The following is a 17,886-nucleotide window of genomic DNA, read 5'->3' as shown; positions in this document are numbered from 1 at the left end:
TTTGAGGCTGCAAAAGGAGAAGGGATCTCCTCTGGGGTTCAGATCACCGGGTCTGGGGTTGAGTGCTCGTTCGGCTTTTGGGTTACGCTTCTTGCATTGAACAAGACCCGCGGGGCGTGTGGGTACACCCATCGACACCCCAGTGGTAACACCAGCGAGCCTGAGGAGTTTAGTGATTGTGTTTAACCCTTCAGGTCGTTATTACTTGTTGTGCCGCGCGGTTTGAACATCTTATCCCCGAGGAGAGGGGAACAGCGTGCGCGGCTGCCCGCCTTACATAAAGATCAAATTGTCCCTCTCTATTGTTGGCCACTGGGACAGCAGCAGCATTGCAAACACGTGTGTCCTCGGTGCCGTGGGAAATGTTCCCAGGGGAGGCTTAACACGGAGCGTGGAACGTGATATGTCAAGCGGCGAGAGGACGGGAGGCCCTCCAGCCGAAATCAGCACTCCACCGAGCGCGGCCAGTGCAACCAGTACCTCTTTTCCAGCGAACTCTCACTACTCTGTGAAGGGGTATTAGATTTCTCTTGCATGTTGTGCTCTGCGAGGCGGATTTATTATTTCTTTTCTCCCCCCTTCCCCGTCCCCCCTCCCATCACAGCCCCTGGGGGAGCGATGAGCGAGTACACGCTGTCCAGAGGATGGGTGTATTGGGAGTCCTTATTAGCAGACTTATTCCAGAGAATTAAACCCTGATTTCACAAAAGGGCAGCAAGAGAGCGACTGCAGCTCTGGGAGAAGCCAAGCTGGCTTTGTGTGTTGTTTGCAAATGGCACAAGAAGTCCTGATCCAAGACTGCCGGTCCTGGTCATTGGGGTATTACAACCAAAAGAACAATTGTTGAGTTTCTTTACTATTTAAAACAGAATTTACAAAGCAGTGTACAAGGAAACCAGCCATGTCTCCTCTACCATGCTGTCACTTGTGCATCCACTTGTTTTGTTTTCGGTTTTAGGCTTGAAAATGTTCCTAGTCATCTTGCACTTCACCTTTTGACAACCCCACTGCAAAATATGCCTCTGTGACACCCGTCATTGTTTCTCCCCGAATTAATTGTTGTGTGTAATTGCGACCTGCCACAGGACGCTGTCTTGCTCTATTAAAAAGAGAGATGCTAATGAAGAACATTGGGTACCATATTACGGGAGAGTAAGGCTCGACTCGCTGGGACTTGTACTTGGTGTACTGTTACTGCCAGCCCGGGCAGAAATGGTGTTTCTGTCTCTCATCAGTCACTGGCTAATGACTGTAATTTTTACTTGCTGAGAAACTCTGGATATAATGGACTTCATTAACGGATACATGAGATGCTACCAGACCTGCATTAGGGGGAGAGAGGAAGAAAACAACCCCTGCGTGGAGGCAATTTTATTATTTATTTGTAGCATTAGAAGTGATGCAGAATTAGTGTCGGATTTGGTGGTGTGGCTAATGAGCTGGGCTGAGCTGGAATCCAAGCAAACCTATTAATGAGAGCAAACTGCAAGGATGATGCCTGGGTCTGGAAAGCCTCACATCAAACACAAGATCCCAGGCAGTGCTGGGATGGCTCGGCTGCTTTTTCTTCCTCCGCGTGGGGCTGTGTGGCTGTGTGCTGATGTGTTTGCATCTCGAGAGGCTTCTGCCTGCTGATCACCCTCAGCTTTCCTCCGTCCCCTTCTCTCCTGTCAGCTCCTTCTTACTCATACACTGGGTGAACTGGAGCTTATTTAATCTTCAAGACAACAGAGCCAAAGTATTTCCACTCCCATGGGCCACATCTGCTTGAAGAATTGCCCAACTTGAAATACTGCAGTATCCAGCCCTGGTTTTCGGTCGCAGGCAGTGACACATCTGTAAGTCCAGCTGGTTAGGGACACAGTGACAGAGCTCACACTGGTACCCAAACGCATATCTGCAACTAAATACAGGTCGTATAGGAGAGCAAAAAGGCACTTGAGTTAGCTGATATCTCTGGCATAGCTCTATATGGTCTCTTTGCAGTGAATCAGAGGCTGCCAGAAATGCCAGAGTCTTTAGGTGACCTCAGTTTCCTTTTACCTGAAGCAAGTGCAGGCTTGTCGCAGCTCGGTGAGAGGACGTGTCTTACACAGGATGCGCTTGCTGAAGACTGTCCGTTTTTATTCCAGCCAGAATGACTGTTTTTTAATCAGGCTGACCTTATTTGCAACAGCAATAGCGGTTTCAGCTAGAGGTTTGCAGCAATCGTTGGGAAGCTTTGAAGAGCAGGATAGATGCTTTGTGACAAATGTAGAAAGCTTTGTCCCCACATTTAAAACAAAACCCAAGGCACTGAAGTCTGCAGCAAATTTGGAGGGGCCTGACCTCAGCCCTGTGGATCCACTGAGATCCAGAGCCTGATTTAGAAATAACGCAATGGAGTGGAGGCACAAAAATAGAAGGGAAGTCTTAAAAAAAATAAAATAGAGGTGTTTGTCTTGTAACGTGGCATTTGTACTGAGCACTTGCTGACAGCGTGGTGCAGCAAAGAGCTTGTCTTTCTAAATCGATGCCAGTTCAAACATTGTCAGTGCTATTGTTGGATCGCTTTGTTTGAAAATGGGTCTTTTGGGTAGACGGCCTGTTTGGGTAAAGCAGCTGTGTGTATAACACTTCAGGCACTTTCCCCGGTTTTGCTTTTTTTAGTGTTGCATGAGTATGATCAACAGGGGGAAAAAAAGGCAAATACAGGATGTGAGGTGGGCAGAATATTCTCAGTCACTTGAGAGACAACCCACACCTTTACTTATGGTTGGTTTGGGAAGGTGCCTGCTGTGGACTGCCTGGGCAAAATCAGACCTGTTTTTGCTCAGAGAAAATGCTCTGAGCATCAGGAAAAAAGTATGAAAATACGAGGTTTGGGGTTTTCTGGATGGGAACTGTGTGCAATGGGAAGGTGTGGGCCAAGTCATCTGGGCATGGAAGATGAAAAAAAATCCAACAAAACATTGGGCAAAATGCTTCACTGTCCTGCACACTAGATGCTCGTCTGGCAGCACTTGCCTTGCGTCTGGGCTCTAGCAGAGCCCCAAATACTTGTGTAAGGGCAGCCTCTGCCTTTCTCTAATCTTGGGAGGTTGTTTTATTTGGTTGTATTAGTGGTTTAGAGGAGCTGGGTGGATCCCGACTGCTCACCGTTCCCCCATGCAGCCTGTGTCTCTCCCGGTGCTTGGCCATCCCCATCATGTCCCAGACAGGGACTGGAAAGGCCCTTCCCCATCCCATGCTGCGCTCTGGAGAAATCATTATTTCACAGATACTTTTTCCATGGGTTTTGTTGGCCGGGAGAGTGGGTTTGCACCGTGCAGCCTGATTCCCTGTGGCTGGAGCGCATCGCCCTTCCCCTTCACTCTTGGGGAGCTGCTAGTAAGGGTTCCCTACGCTCACTCTCAAAATTAATTAACACAGCTCATTCTGGGTTACTTGAAATCACCTGCCTTCAGCTTCCAGCTCGTCGGACATAAATCATGAGCTCCTAGCCTTGAGGAGAAACTGTTCAGATTTTGTGTTGGAAATTGCTAGCAAATACAGCCCATATTCCGTGTCATTTTTGTTTTTATTGAAGAGGTGAGGATGTGGCTCATGGAACATTGACAGACCCGGCTGCCTTGGCGTATGTTAAGCAGGGGCTTGTTTTCATTGCAGCCAGCTAATGAGATCGTACTTTGACAAATCACATAAGCACTATTAGAGAAATGAAATTTATTATCAAGCTGTTTATCATGAGTAGATTCAAGGTAAAGGCTCGTGTGGAGGTAATCTCAAGGGATGGCTTTGAGGTAAAGCGTACCTAGTCCTTATGAAACCCTTATCTGTTTACCTGCTGGCTTATTTTGTTTCCCCAACTCACGACTGTTAGCTGAGGTGATCTGTGCCATTTCAGTCCAATTACTTTGACTGAGGATGGATCCAGCAGGGTTTATCTTTTAGGCTAAGCTCGTAAATGATAGAGGCAGGCTGGGTTTTTTTAATAGGCATCTTTCTGATTCTGAAGAAGTTGAGTCACTTTACTCTTCTCCCTGTGTCAAAGTGCTCAGACTGGACCCTATTGACCCCCTCAACGCAGCATTTGTTGGGAAAGAGTCACTAGAAGAGGCACTCCAGCTTGTGTTTTGTCCTCTTAACTCGCTTGTTTGGGTGATGGGCATTGCGAGCAGCGAGGGCTTGTCACACTGGCTCATCTCAGTGCTGCAGCTCCACAGCCAGCCCCTTGGTTTTCGAGAGGAGCTCGCCCTGCTTTCTGCTTGTAGATAGTTCTCTTCTTCAACCCCTTGGATATTCTCGTTTTTTTTGCAGCCCTTTGTGCTTTCCAAGCCTCCGATTCCACTGTGAGAGCCTGCAAATGTGTTTTTTCCCTCTGTGAAACCGTCACCTGGGTGTGCAGCCCCATCATTCCAGCTGGCTGTTCCACACCGCACTGTCGTTGCATAGCCAGTCTACACACTGCCTTGTCTCTCCAAAACCCCGCTGCTGTTGCTTTTGGCTGGAATAAACAACAGCCCCCCCATCCAGAGCTTGTCAGAGGCAATGGAAAAGTCTTCCTTGCGTCACATTGATGCCTTACTTTCCAAACTGAAAGCCCTTGGCAGACACGGATGAGCTAAGCTATCCTGCTTGGCTGTGGCTTGCTGACAGCTGTTATTGCCATCGTACCAGTGGGGGAATGGGAAAGGGGAAAAACTAACTGGTGTAGCCTCCTGGGGGGGAGACCTTTTGTGGCTGAGCTGGCCTGTCCCCATCTCTTGGGGCACATGTCAGGTCTGTGCCCGTCACACTGGGTTGCCCAGAGCCTCCAGGCTCTGACAGGAGTCCCTGCCTTGCTCTGCTTCCATGTGCATGGGCACAGAATGTCACCCGTTGTCCCCAGTGCCCATTGCTCATCAGCAGTCCATCTCTGGGTGCATCTTTTCTTGGTGCATTACCATAAAAAGACCTTTACAAGACTTTTTGTGGGCAAAGCCTCCAGCCTGCGTTGCCTTAGAGCTCGCATGAAGCCATTAAGATGGTGCCTGTCTCTTCTAATATCGCTTCAGTGATTTAATTGCACGAACTGGAAGCTGCTGCTCCAGTACTTAGTGGGGGAACTTCACAGGGCTTTAATCATTTGCTAAAAAGCTTTCGGGCTCCATTACCATCTCGTGGCTCTCTCTAATTGAGTGCCTGTGAGTCAAGAAGCCTTCAGAGAAATAACTCGGGCTCTGGATTGGGTAGTCCGGAGCCACCGTGGCTTTTCCCAGTGCAGGCGGGAAGCAATTAAACAAAGTGGAGCCCATTAGGGTGCTGGCAGGAGCTGGCAGCCTGCCGCTGGGTCCCCCAGGGAGCTGTGCTGGCAGGAGGGACAGAAGGCAATCTCATGGTCACCCCGAGTGCCGGCTTCTCCTCCTGCCTCTGGCAAGTGTCCAATTGGGGATGGGTCAGCCTGCTTTCCTCAGGCAGCTCGGCAACACCAGCTTTCCATGCTTGCCCTGTGGCACCTGCTGCCAGCCAGGTCTGGAGCTGGTGCCCACCTCAGCTGCGCCCTTCAGATGGATTCTGTGCTGGGAAGAACAGGGATGAGCAGCAGGGGACCCTGAGCAGCGCTGCGGCAGAACGGAGGGGCTGCGGCAAGCAGGGCTGGGTGGGATGGGGACTTCAGGGAGGCTGGGTGATAGCTGGGATGGGCAGAGGGGAGGGCAATGCTCCTGCCCTGCCAAAGGGAGGGCAAATGACGGCACATGGGATTAAGGCTGCTGGATGCTCAGCTGGCCCCGGTGGTGGAGCGCAGCTGAGAACTGGTGGCTCATAGCATATAAGGGATGGTGGATGGAGGATGCACAAGGGACTGGCTCGCCAAGGGCTGGAGGAGGAAAGACACCCGTTGTCTGCTTCATGCAGGGAGCCACAGCCGATGCACGTGTACTGACCGCCAACGGGCTTCACAGTGGGTGCAGGGGAGTCACAGCAGCCCAACGCCCGTCTGCCAAGGCCTGGCCATGGGCTACGCCTGGGGGGTTTAGGGTACCTTCCCAGGGCCCTGCGCCCACTTGGGGCTGGCCCGGAGCTCAGCAGCGGCACGGGGAAGGCAGTTCTGCTGGTGGGCGCTTGGTATCGCCACCACTGCTGCACCGGGAACGTGACTGCGGGGAGGTGACGGCTAATTGCTGCAGCGAGTCAAGGACTGTTTAAGCAGCTAATTAATTCCTCCTAATCAGCCCTTGATCTGTTGAAAACTGCATGGCATTATCTCCTCTGCTGCAACACCTTGATAATTCCTGTCTGAATGGCCTTCACGGAGAACATATTTAAATAAACTCAATAGAGATTTCAGACAGATAGCAACTATAATTACCAGCTTGTACAAATTAAACCGTGGTTTGTTCTGTTCTTTTTCTCCTGCCTTCGCTGCCCAGAGCTCCTGCTAATCATGTTCTTGCTGCCAGTGGCACGCTGGTCCCCCGGGTGTTTTCTGCACATGCCTTCGGAAAGCCCGTGCCGGTGTCCCATGCCAGAGCAGGTGCTCAGCAGGCTGGTATTTTGGATGAGGCTGCACATGGGCACATGCCAGCCTCGGCTGGTGGTGTTCCTGTGCCGGCAAACTGCCCGAGCTGCCCCCCAATACCCCTCGGGGCTGCCAGGCACAATCCTCCCCAGGACCAGCCCTGCGGTTTCCCCTCCTCTCTCTCCTGAGGTTTGCAGTCTCCTAGAGAAGGAGAATTCTTCTCACCTAGGAGCGGCACAAGCACTCGGGACATTTGCCTTGAGTGGCTGCAAGAGCCCAGGCTGGAGCTTTCAGCCTGGCCACGGTGTTCAACCAGCACCATCAGCGCTTCCCTACCGGCACATGGGCAATAAACCATCTGCACTAAGCGCTGCCAACTGCAGAGGGGCTCGAGCGGGGTTTGTTAGGAGGGATAAGGTCAGGCCACACTCATTTCCTCTGCGGTCACTTGGGACAGCCAGAAAGGCTGGCTCCTCTGGCATTCAGCAAAGGTCAGCCAGCCCCAGTGCTCGCAGGCGGGCGGTGGATGTGCATTTATATTGCAGCCTGCTCTGCTGTTGCGCGCTGTGTTGGCTCTGCTTCCCTGCTCGCTCCTGGCAGCACCGCAGTCAGACTTTGGGTGCTCAGGTGTAACTTCTTCCTGCCTGTCTTTTAGACAAATGTAACAGCTGCAAGCAGGGTCACTTTCCAGCATCCAAGAAGTGACAGAGGGCAGAGAATGTTGTTATGCTTTAATGAAGGATTCCAGGGAAACAGAAAGGAAAAATGTATTTTTCATAATGGGAACAGGTTGGTGCCTCTGGTCTCCATACGTGCAATAATGGTAACGTCAGGTTTCCCACCCTTTCCTTGGGTTACAAGCTAGCCAGGGCACGTCTGCCCCAACGGGAGATGCTCCCATCCAGAGTCAGGGTTCCTCCTGCCCCAGCACCCACAGGAGGACGTGTCCCCACGGCTCGTCTAGGAGAGGTCAGACAGAAGGAGAAAGTTAAAAAATTTGCTCAGGTTGGTTTTGTCTGAAGGGTTTTTTTGAGTCAGGGCTGAACCGTCCGTGTATCCAGGGCTCACCCTATGGACATGTATCCCCTTGGGACCGGGGTTCAGATGTGCCCTGGGGAGCTGTTTATTCTTCCTCTGAGATTTTTGTGGAATTTCTGACTTTTGGATCCCTTGGCAGGCTGCTTCCTAGACGCCACGTGATGGGGCAAAATCCTTCATGCTGGCAAATACTGCAAGGCAGGTACAGTGAAGGTAGCGTATCCTATTCACTGTCATCTTTTCTCCAGCCCAGACTTGGGCACCGAATATTTTTATGCCAACAGTTTGGCCAGGGCAAGAAGCATCCCTAAAAGTGGGCAGAGCATCTCCCCGGGGGGGGGGGGGGGGCGGGCAAAGGGTCCAGGAATTCCTGGAATGCAGGAGCACAGCCCCTCCACCCTGCTCCCTGGAGAGCTGGGAGCAGCCACTGGCCTCAGCCCTCGAGTGCCTCAGTTGCTCTTGGGTTGAAGGGAGCTGCTGATCCATCCCAGCTCCCAGGCATGCCGCAAGGATAAATTCACCAGTGGCCACACCGCCATCAGATGCTGTGGCGATGGGGCAGCGAGGGCATAGAGCGGCTGGATAGCACTGAGCTGCAAAATGTCGCTTAGACCTGAGCCTTTGGGCTGTGTGAGTTTGTTCCCCATCTCTGGGTGAGCCAGATGTAGACCTGGACTCGGGCGAAACAGCACAAAGTCCCTGCTTCAGAGCTGGGGTCGAGCAAGTTAAAACGTAGCGTGTTCAACAGCCAGCTTCCCTGGATGGCAGACAAAAATAATCAATTTCCTTGAAACAAATACTAAATATTAATGAGAGGCGATGGTCTGCCATACACACAGAGCTGTAAAGAGTGTTTCCTGTTGATCAGCTGCAGAGACAGGTTCGTGAGATGAAATTGCTTTTCAGATGGTTATTTGTGGCCCTTCTCGAGGTGGCTCGGGAAGGTTTGCCTGCCCGAAAAAAGAAAAGAAAACTCAGAGCGTTTCCATTTTGCATCAGGGCAGCCACTGGGGATGCGTGTTGGTGCTTTCATTTTTGTTTACGCACTTGCCTGAGCGGTTGGGGAGATGGCTGGGTTCAGTTACGTAGAAATCAGCCCTGAATTTACGTCGGGAAGAGGATATTCCCTGGGAATATCAGCCAGCTGCGCCTGCCCCCGACGAGTGCCGAACGGCCTGCCAAAGGCAGAACATGGGACCCAGGAGCACTCCCCGGCTTTGCAGCCACATCCGCTCGTTGATTTATTTCAATAACGAGCATTGGGGGAAACATTAAAAAAATTACTTACAGCCCTCACCAAGTATCCTAAAGTGAAAGCAGAGGGCTGGGAGCTTTAGAAAAGGAGCCTTGAATTTTTCTATTGCTTTGACCCTTGGGTAAGTCAGGAAACTTTGTATTAACTCGGTTTCCAAACCTGGAGGTCGGAAGAAAGAGAAAAATGCTCCTTTCCGTCCTTCACCGGGGTGCACAGCCATGGTGGGGGGCTTTTCCCTCCCCTATGTTGTGCTCTCCTGCAGGCAGCACAGTGCGGAAGGCTGGGAGAGCGGACGGCACACCGGGATGGAGGCAGCCCTCCTGGGAGGCTGCCAGTCACAGCCCTGCTGTGCCCCACACACGGCCACGGAGGATGCTGAAAGCATTTTGCATCCATCATGCAGTAAATAATAACACGTCGAATCATGATTTTGTAAAACCCTGAAGCCAGCTGCGTAGCCATGGGTCAGACAAGAGCTAATATTAGTTAGAAATGACTAAAATTAGAAAATTAGAACCGAGCCAGAACTAATTAGTCATTCAAGGAATAGAACCAGAACCGGAACAAATTGTTACTGAAATATTGCTGCAAGGCTTGGCAGGCACTGGTGCTTCCAGCCCCGTGCCGGCTCCCGCTCTGCTTTGCTCGGGATGGCTCTCGCAGGGGCTCGGAAAGGAGCCGGGGGTCCCATTGGAAGGCTGTGACAGCTAAATAAAAGTTGGTGTCTGAGTCCCAGCTGGGGAGTTAGCAGCAGCACAATGCCGCAGGAGCTGGGCTGTGCTGGGGGCGATCCAGCTGCTGCCCCGAAGGGCTTAGGGAGGGCTTAGGGACGGCCCCTCGCTGCTCAGATGTGCCTTTCCAAAGGCGAGGGCAGCGACGAGGCTGCCGGCAGCACATGGGCTCTCCCTCTGATCCCGGCAGTGCTGCCTTCTCTTTCAGCTTCAGCTCTGCTGCCGGCTGAGATGCTTTGAAAGCTCTCTTAAGTGAGCCAGGAGCTGCCATCCATGCAAACCCCGCCAGAATAATTTCCAGGGAATTAGGAAGTTGGTACAGATAACTGGCATGTGGCTGCATTTTTCCCTCTGTGACTCAGTCACCTGTATGGTCACTTCTTTTTACTTTCCAAAGGTGGTAACTCACCCCATATTTCTTTTTCCACTCTCTCAGCACTCAAACAGCAGCTCCCATTTTAGCAGTAGTGTGACGCACAGTGTTTTAAATTCAATTTAGAATACAAACTATTTATACCAGCCAGAAAAAGGCAGTGAAGCAGCTCTCTCTGTCATGAGTGGATTTGTAATTTCAGAGCAATCATTGCATAACTAATTGAATCAGCTCTCAGCATGTGAAATCAGTGCCCTGCTTATTGGAGGTTTTCATCGTTCTCCCCTCCTGAAGCCAACAGTCCCCTGCCACCAGCAGTACTTTGTGCTTCTGCATCAGCCTGGGAAGAAAGCGGGACCTGCAAAGCTGCCTTTTCCGCTCAAATAGAGCCAATAAATTACCAAATACATTCAGAGTGGATGAATAGCTGGGTTGCAGGTGCCCCCTAAAAGCTGCCCAGGCTCCATGTGAGGGAGTGAAGTGCATTTGAAGCTAATGAAGTGCCAGCCGTGTCTGAGAAGCAAATTGGTGCCGAGATGTTCTGCTGACTCCCACCTCCCGCTTCGTTGCCCAGGTGTGCTCGGCTTGGCTGGAATTCAGGGTCTGATCCCAACCCCAGGCTTGGTGCCTGAAAGTGGAGCCTAAAAGAGGCAATAAGTACAGCGACAGCTTTCCGAGAGGTACAGGAAAGGTAGAAGACAGAGCAGCTGTAAGGATTTTCACCAGCTTGGGAGTGAGGGCCCTGGATTTGGTGACTTGGGTGGATCCATTCCTGCAGATTTTGGGAGCAGCTCCAGCCACCTGCGTGCAGCAGCCTCCCAGGGTGAGAGGGCACCTCCTCAGCTGTGAGGCATTTTGGGCAGGGGCCCATCAGCTTCTGCAGAACATGAAGCTTCACGTTGCAACCAGAAAAGAAATAAATGTGCTGCAAAGGATGCTAATGCCTCCCCAGAGATGCTGCCTGCGTACGTGTGAGTCCTGGGCTGTCACTGATGTGCTGTATGGGTTGCACTGAGACGGCCGTGCAGGGATGGGCGAGGAGTGCAGATGAGCCCTTAATGGCCACAATTCTGAGTGCTAATGAAGGCCAGCTGGTTCAGCCTGTACAAGTGGAAGCAGTTCTCCAGGCAAAGCTGGCAGCTCTTGTTTAGGGGGAGTGCTTGTAGACTTTTCTGGATGTGTACAGGGAGGAGTTGTTCCTGCCAGGTGTGATCCTTAAGTCTGGCTGTAGGAGATGATAGAGCCCAGGGATGAGAGCTGGGTGTTTCTGTTGTCCATCCCCTACTCAGGGATCTGGTTTCTTTGGAGAGCAACACTTGGCTCCATGGCAGGGGCCTCTTGGCTTTGGTGGCCTGGGGACAGCCTTAGCAACGCTCTCAGCCTTGTTAGACACATGTTGTCCAAGCCACATGTTCCCCAAAACCTGATGGGTAGGATGTTTTGGGGTTTTGTGGGGTTTTTGTTTTTTGTTTGGTTTGGATTTTGTGTGGTTTTTTTTATCGTGGTCCTGTGCCTCAGTGCCGCCAGCTGGCCTGGTGCACTAGGGCATATGCAATGCAAGCATCAGCAGGGGATGGGTAGGAGAAGGAGGTTTCATCCCCAGGCTTGGTTTAAGCCATGTCCCGCCAGTGGCCTTTGCTTGCTTTTTGCACAAAGCCACAGAGACGGTGTCTGCCCTTGCATCGGGCTGAGGCTGTGGGATTCCCGCTGCTGGGGCAGGCAGTGCCCAGGCTCCTCCAACCACCCACTTTGTTTTCTGTTGTCTCTTCAGGTTGCCAGATGGGAGCACAAAACGCGAGCGCTCAGCCGAGTCTTCGGCTCTCCACACGCTGCCTGCTACTGCCTGGGCGCTGTTATCCTGATGCTTAATTGTGTGCGGAGCCATTGGTAAGGCGCTAACTCTACTGCTATGTATCGAGGCATAGAAATGCCCCGACGGGGGGGGGGATGGGGGTGGGGACGGGGGATATTTGCTCTGCAGTGCTGGATCCAGCCCCAGCATATTGCTTTTACATGGTGGGATACCTTCAGCCAGCAGCAGATTGATTGCAGTGTTTGTGATAAAGATGAGGGATGCAGCAGTATGGCAAAACCCATCAGTATCAACCGCTGTTGAGTGTCGCAGGTTTCCTTGCTCCACTCTCTGGGGGTGGTTTCCCATGCCCTGTGAGCAGCCCAGGTGACGGGAGGGCTGTTTGCACAGGATGGATCATATGTAACAGCAGAATTTTTTTAATTTTCTTATAAAAACCATAAACAAAGTTAAACCTGTTTGTAAGAAGGTGCAGTTTCCCACATAGAAGAGTGGGATTATCTGTGCACTTAGCAAGCAGTCTCTTTAAACTCTTATCTGCAATCTCTTTAAATACTACCTGTGCTAGCTAATAGTATTGTATGACTGATACACCATACACCATGGGGATACGTCCTTTGACGTTCTGAGTGCAGCAGAGAGGTTTACTGCAGAAGACTTCCTCAATGCCAGCAATTTATCTGCGATCTGGTAGGCTTTATCTTCAATGCTGTTAGGAGAGACAGACTCGCTTACTAAATTCCCAAATTCAATTATGCCAGGGTCAGAGCTAATGGGTTGTTTAGTACTCTGGGTAATTTCCCAGGTGCAGAGATCTCAGGTTGGAATTTGCACATGTATTTAAGAGCTTTGCCTTCCTGGAAGTGACACCAAGACCTGCCCTTGCCCTTCTGCGTTTGTCCCAGCTACTGCTTATTGCAGAAACCATAAGAAGACTTGCAATGAATGGGGCCGTAATTGAATGCAGGCAGTACAGAGGTTGTGTGTGTGTGTTCTGCTGATGTCTTAGCGACATAGCAGGCTTGGATTTCACTGGGGAATGTCTCGGCAGTCTCTTGCACAAATGACACAGTCACTTGTTGTCTGGGAAGCAGTGCAAAGCTTTGTGCCTGCCTTTAATTAAAACCACAGCTGATGGAGGGGCAGTCTCTGTTCCCAGTGGTCCTGCTGCTTGCTGGGTCAGTGAGGCTTGCTGGGTCAGAGCAAGGCACTGGTGGGGAACTGCTGGGAGAGCCAAAGGGGCTTCATCTTTCCCAGCACCACATCACGCCTTCCACCTGCAGACCTCCCGGTGCCCTGCCAGGGCTAGCATCGCTGGCTCTGCTGGCTCTGCTCTGTGTCATGAGTTTGTGGGTGCTGTGAGGCTCATTGGGGGTGGCTCTGCCTGCGCAGCCCATGAACTGCGCCTTGAAGGAAACAGCAGGATCAACCCAGGAGGCTGGAAAAGCCCCATTTGGACCTTGGTTTTGGAGGAGAGGCTCTAGCAGATGGGGCAGCTCACCACCAACCGAAGACAGATGAGATACTAGCCCACCCTGGTGGGCCAAGGCCGTTTCAGATGATTGCAGTGTGCTGTTTATTTTACCCAGGTGTTTCAACATGGTTTGGTTATTCCCTTGCTCTCCTGGGCACTGACGTTGGCCCGAGTGACAGCTAGCAGGCTTTGGGCTGTTCAGGCAAGGCAAGCCCTTAACTGTGGGAGTGACGGGATGGTTTCGGGGCGGTCATCAGAGCAGCAACTGCTGGAGTTGCCCTGAAACACAACTGGGAGACTCACTGCCTCCATCCCCACCCCAGTGAGCCCTCCAGGGCTGTCCAAAGCTTCTTGCTCAAGCCTGGAGAGGTTGGGCTGTTTGGGAGGGATTCATCCTGCCCCTTGCCCTTGCATGAAGGTACCAGCCAGGTCCAGCCGAGGGTTTAGCTGCCCAGAGAGGGTTCATGGTTTGTACGACACGGGCACTGTCTTCTCAGTGGCCAGTGATGCCAGGAGGGATGTCTCACCTGCTCTTGCTATTTTACTTTTCCCTTTATTTTCTGACTCACTGGTACTCGAGTGCGCTGATGAAAGCTGGTTTTCTGCTCCTCAGCCCTGCAGAGGCAACCTACCTGGCAAAACATAAGCTGTGCCTCATGCTTCGGCTGTGCGCGGCGGTCAGGATCGCTTGCACAGAGCGTGCAGGCTGCTGATAGCAAGCAAGAAGAGGCAGCCCCGGGGGGTCCCTCCACCCCTAGTGCTGTAATCCAGCCTTTAAAAATCCTCTCTTTGTGCTTTGGGGACTTTTTATGTGACTGGGGGATGCCAGGGAGTGATTGAGGAGCCTACAGGATGACTCTTTTTGTTTTTAAAACTGCTTCCTTTTTGCAGCTGAATTTTTGAAAGGCTTCATGCTGGGGGCAGAGGAGGGGAGGGCAGAGCGGACAGAAACTTTGCGAGTGGGTTGGCATCGCGGCTGAAAGCACCCGGGAGCTGGGCTGTATGGCTGCTTCATCACCCACCCCACACAAGGTGACATGGTGTGGGACACTGTGCCGTCGTCCTGTCCCCAGTTCAGTGCTGTGATGCTCTCGTGCAAGGTTTGCTCCAAAGGGATACGTTGGGTGTAAGGAGAATCTTGTGCTCAATTAAGCAATTAGGTGCTTCCCAGCTCTGCGCTTCATTATCAGTTTTGGCTTGCTTCTGAGAAGCAATCCAGAATGACCTGTGACCAGGGGGGACCTGCTTAGTCAACTGCACAAGACAAGCATCGTTAATTGCTTTGGTGCAATGATTATTTTCATTATAGCCGTGTGCATCCTGCAAGAAGAAGGGAACTTCCATCACTGAGGCTCTTATCTGTGAAAACAATGCCTGAACTTTTGAACTACCCACACTGTGTGCACTACCCCAGTGGTTTATGACTGTTATCGGTGTGATGTGGGACGTGACAACCTTTGCTGTCCTCCAGACATAGAGCCAGTGCCTCTCTTTCCTGCCTTACGGTGTTGTTGATATTTTTCCCTGCATTAGCTCTGTGCAGGAAACTGCCACGGGCACTGCCTGCACACCCTCCCGTGCTCCCTTTGCACACCCTGGCAAACTCCCCATCTCGGGGCAGGTGTGTGCAGGTGTCTTTGTGTGCAGGGAGCTGATGAACTTCCCACCTTAAGGGTCCTTGGGGTGTTTGCCTGAGCTGTAAAGGCAACACCCATGTGCACACCCTGAAGGGGGGGGCTTGCAGATGTGAGGGTCCTGGGGTGCCCAGGGCTATGGTGCCTCCTGTGGGAATGACCCCCTGAGCGAGGGCAGCGCCTTTGGCAATGTGCTCGGTGGGTACCACGCTGCTGGCTGGCATGGAGTCCTTCGTCGATGCCACCCGCTGGGTGTTGCCTCCTGCATGGATGGGCTTCTTGCTTGGCACTGGGATTTCAAGAAAATGCATCCACCCTGGGTTGGGATTTTGCACAGGGAACGGGTTGTTTGTCATTGCCTGGTAGAGCCTCTCGGCTTTATGCTCATTTAATTTTATAAGTTAGTACCATGAACGAGCATGGTGTAAACAGTATTGATCAGAGAACTGCGTGGCCTCTTGTGCAGAAGTGACCAAGTTTGATGCTGGGAATCGAGTGTGGCCCGAAGGAGCTGATGTCCCCTCTGAGCTGCGCTGCCAGCAATCTCCGATGGCTGTGTGCGGAAAGCCCCAGGCAGCTAGTAGCACCTCCTGCTCCTGTCGGCCTGGCTGCTGGGCATCTGGATGAGGAAACAGGGCAGCTGAGAAGCGAGGCAGGGGGAGAAGCTGCCATAGCCCCCAGCTGACCTAAATAACACGCACACTGGCACTGGCAGAAAAGCAGAGTCATTATTGGCAAAAGAAGCTGTGAAGATGATGACCAGGGTAACAATTGCCGCTGGTATCGGCAGGACAATTTTAGTGTTGTTGGAGTTGCTTTTTTCAAATGAACGAGATCTTTTGTTGCAGTGTGTACTGCCTGGGCACCACTGGATGGTTTTACCCCCGTTGCCTCCTTTTGCTGAGAGGAACAAAACCTCAGGTGTGGGGGATGGACCGACGTCCTGTGTGGCGAGTGCGGCACCTTGCAGCGGTGGCTGCTGCCTCGGAAGCCCTGGATGCAGGCATCGCTGCTGCTTCCTCACTGCCTGCCGGCCCCTGGCCCAGTTCTGCCCCAATTGCATTTGCCAGCCCCAGTTTCCAGGCTGGTTTTTGGGATCAGGCAAAGGGAGCGCTGCTGGGAGCAGCCCAGCAGCGACCCAGTTTGCTGGATGAGGTCTCCACACTCCTCTGCAGAAAAGGGCTGACAAAATATGCTCGCTGTGGGCCACCGAGAGGCCCAGAAACCTAAAAGCTCAGCTTGTCTCTTAGCACGGTGTTCTCAGGTTTGCTTTGTGCAACATGCAGCCATTGGGATGTATTTGGGGCTGTGGGTTTGATTAAGTTTTCCGGTGTTTCAGTTGCCATAGTCTGGGGGGATAAATTGGTGTTTGTTGGTGCAAACCTGCCTGCGTGTCCTCTGTGTCCCAGCGGGAGGACCTGCAGCCAGGTTCCCTTGCTCCTACGTTCTTCCTGCAAGCCCACCGGCATGACATCTCTGTCCCTGTGCTTCGGTACCATTTTGAGTGGTTTTCCAGTTTTTGTGGTTTATTATGCGGTAATCTAAAAGAGGGGAGGTTCAGACTAGATGTAAGGATGAATTTTTTATGATGAGCATGGTAAAACACTGGAACAGCTTGCCAGGAGCGGTGGTAGATGCCCCATCCCTGGAAATATTAGAGTCCAGCTTGGATGGGGCTCTGAGCAACCTGAGCTGGTAGAAGGTGTCCCTGCCCATGGCAGGGGGGTTGCACTAGGTGACCTGTGAAGGTCCCAACCATCCCAAACCAGTCTGTGATTCCCACAAAGGAGCGATGTGCACGTAGAAGTGGCTGAGTGAGCCAGTGTGCCCTGTTTTGGGAAGGGTGGGCAGAACAGTGCCTGCCGCCTTGGCTTCCCCCCTGCAGAACCCTGCGGCACGCCGTGGCCATTGTGCAGCCCAACTGCAGCCGCCACAGCTGCTCCCACTCTGCCAGGAATTGGCCAAATCTGCCAGTTTGGCCAGAGTGGAGCTGATGGATTTGGTCTTTTCCCTGGTGGGGTGGAGAATGGGTACCTCCGGTGTCGTGCTTCGTGCTGACAAGCATGGGGAGATGTCAGGGGAAGCCCCATTTCCCCAGTTGCTGTTTGCCAAAGCTGGGGGCACCTTCCAGACCCCCCTCCTGCCCCCCCAGTGCCAGACATCCTCGTGCCAGCAGCCAGGTATGTGATTAAAGTAGGTCACAGCCCACCCACCCCTCCCCTGTGTTGGTAAGAGGGATGCTCCTCACCATGGCAATCGCTCCACTCGGCACATAAAGCATTTCCAGGTACTGGGAAAAAGCGTGGTTTTAATTGGTGTCCTCTCGGGTGCCGAGCTGGGCCGCTGCCTTGTCATGCAGCCAGAAATAAATGCTGTAACAAACGTGACTCAGAGGCACATGGTGAAAGGGACTGGTTTCATGACAGATTGGCTGCATGACTAGCTCCCCTAGCAAGGGAGATGGCCAACACCTTGTCCTCCCCCTGCCAGGGAGGGTGAAATGCAGTGCGGTGAGGCTCCCTCGCCACCAAGGAGCAGTCGTGGATGCCAGAATAATTGACGACTCCGTGCTGCTTGTCATGGCCCAGCATCATAAATGCTTAAAAGGTTTATTTACCAATTCTGAAAACTCCTGCACGCATCATGTTTAATGCAAATAGAGAGTGTGTTTAGGAAGATATAAAACATTACTAGAGGGAAAGGCAGTCCATTATCTCCATGCAAACACCTCCCTCTCTAGCTGTAAGCCAAACAGCAGGGGACCGAGCAAGACATGCTGATGAGGATAACTAATGCAGGTCTATCCAACCATGAAAAGGAAGGATGGGATCATCTGGAGCAGGGGAGACTGCTTTGCCAAAACAAACCGCATCACGTGCTGACTGCAAAACCTTCAAGGCTGGTCTGCAGTCAACCAGTTCATGCTTTTGAAGCCACCTTTGTCCTTCTTATGCTCTGAGGCCAAGTCGGGTCACTAGCATAGGATGGAGGAGCCTCAAGGATGTAAGATAGCCTGAATGCAGTTCATCTAGAGCAAGAAGCAGCCTCTGAGTGCTTTGCTATAGCTGTACCTCTCTCTGCTTGGCT

At 52.2% G+C, this 17,886-nt stretch overlaps 1 protein-coding gene across 3 annotated transcripts in view; it reads left to right on the top strand.

Moving 5' to 3' along the window:
* Window positions 1–17,886, top strand: part of PEMT (phosphatidylethanolamine N-methyltransferase) — a 43,553-nt gene that overhangs the window by 11,800 nt on the left and 13,867 nt on the right. For all 3 annotated transcript variants that reach the window (XM_055805539.1, XM_055805540.1, XM_055805542.1), the window contains exon 3: window positions 11,650–11,765. In XM_055805539.1, the coding sequence (XP_055661514.1) occupies window positions 11,650–11,765 (116 nt within the window). The remainder of the gene's footprint in view (window positions 1–11,649; window positions 11,766–17,886) is intronic.

The sequence above is a fragment of the Falco peregrinus genome, chromosome 5 (genome assembly GCF_023634155.1).
Source record: "Falco peregrinus isolate bFalPer1 chromosome 5, bFalPer1.pri, whole genome shotgun sequence".
NCBI classification, from domain to species: Eukaryota; Metazoa; Chordata; class Aves; order Falconiformes; family Falconidae; genus Falco; species Falco peregrinus.
This window is presented reverse-complemented; position numbering and strand designations above follow the sequence as displayed.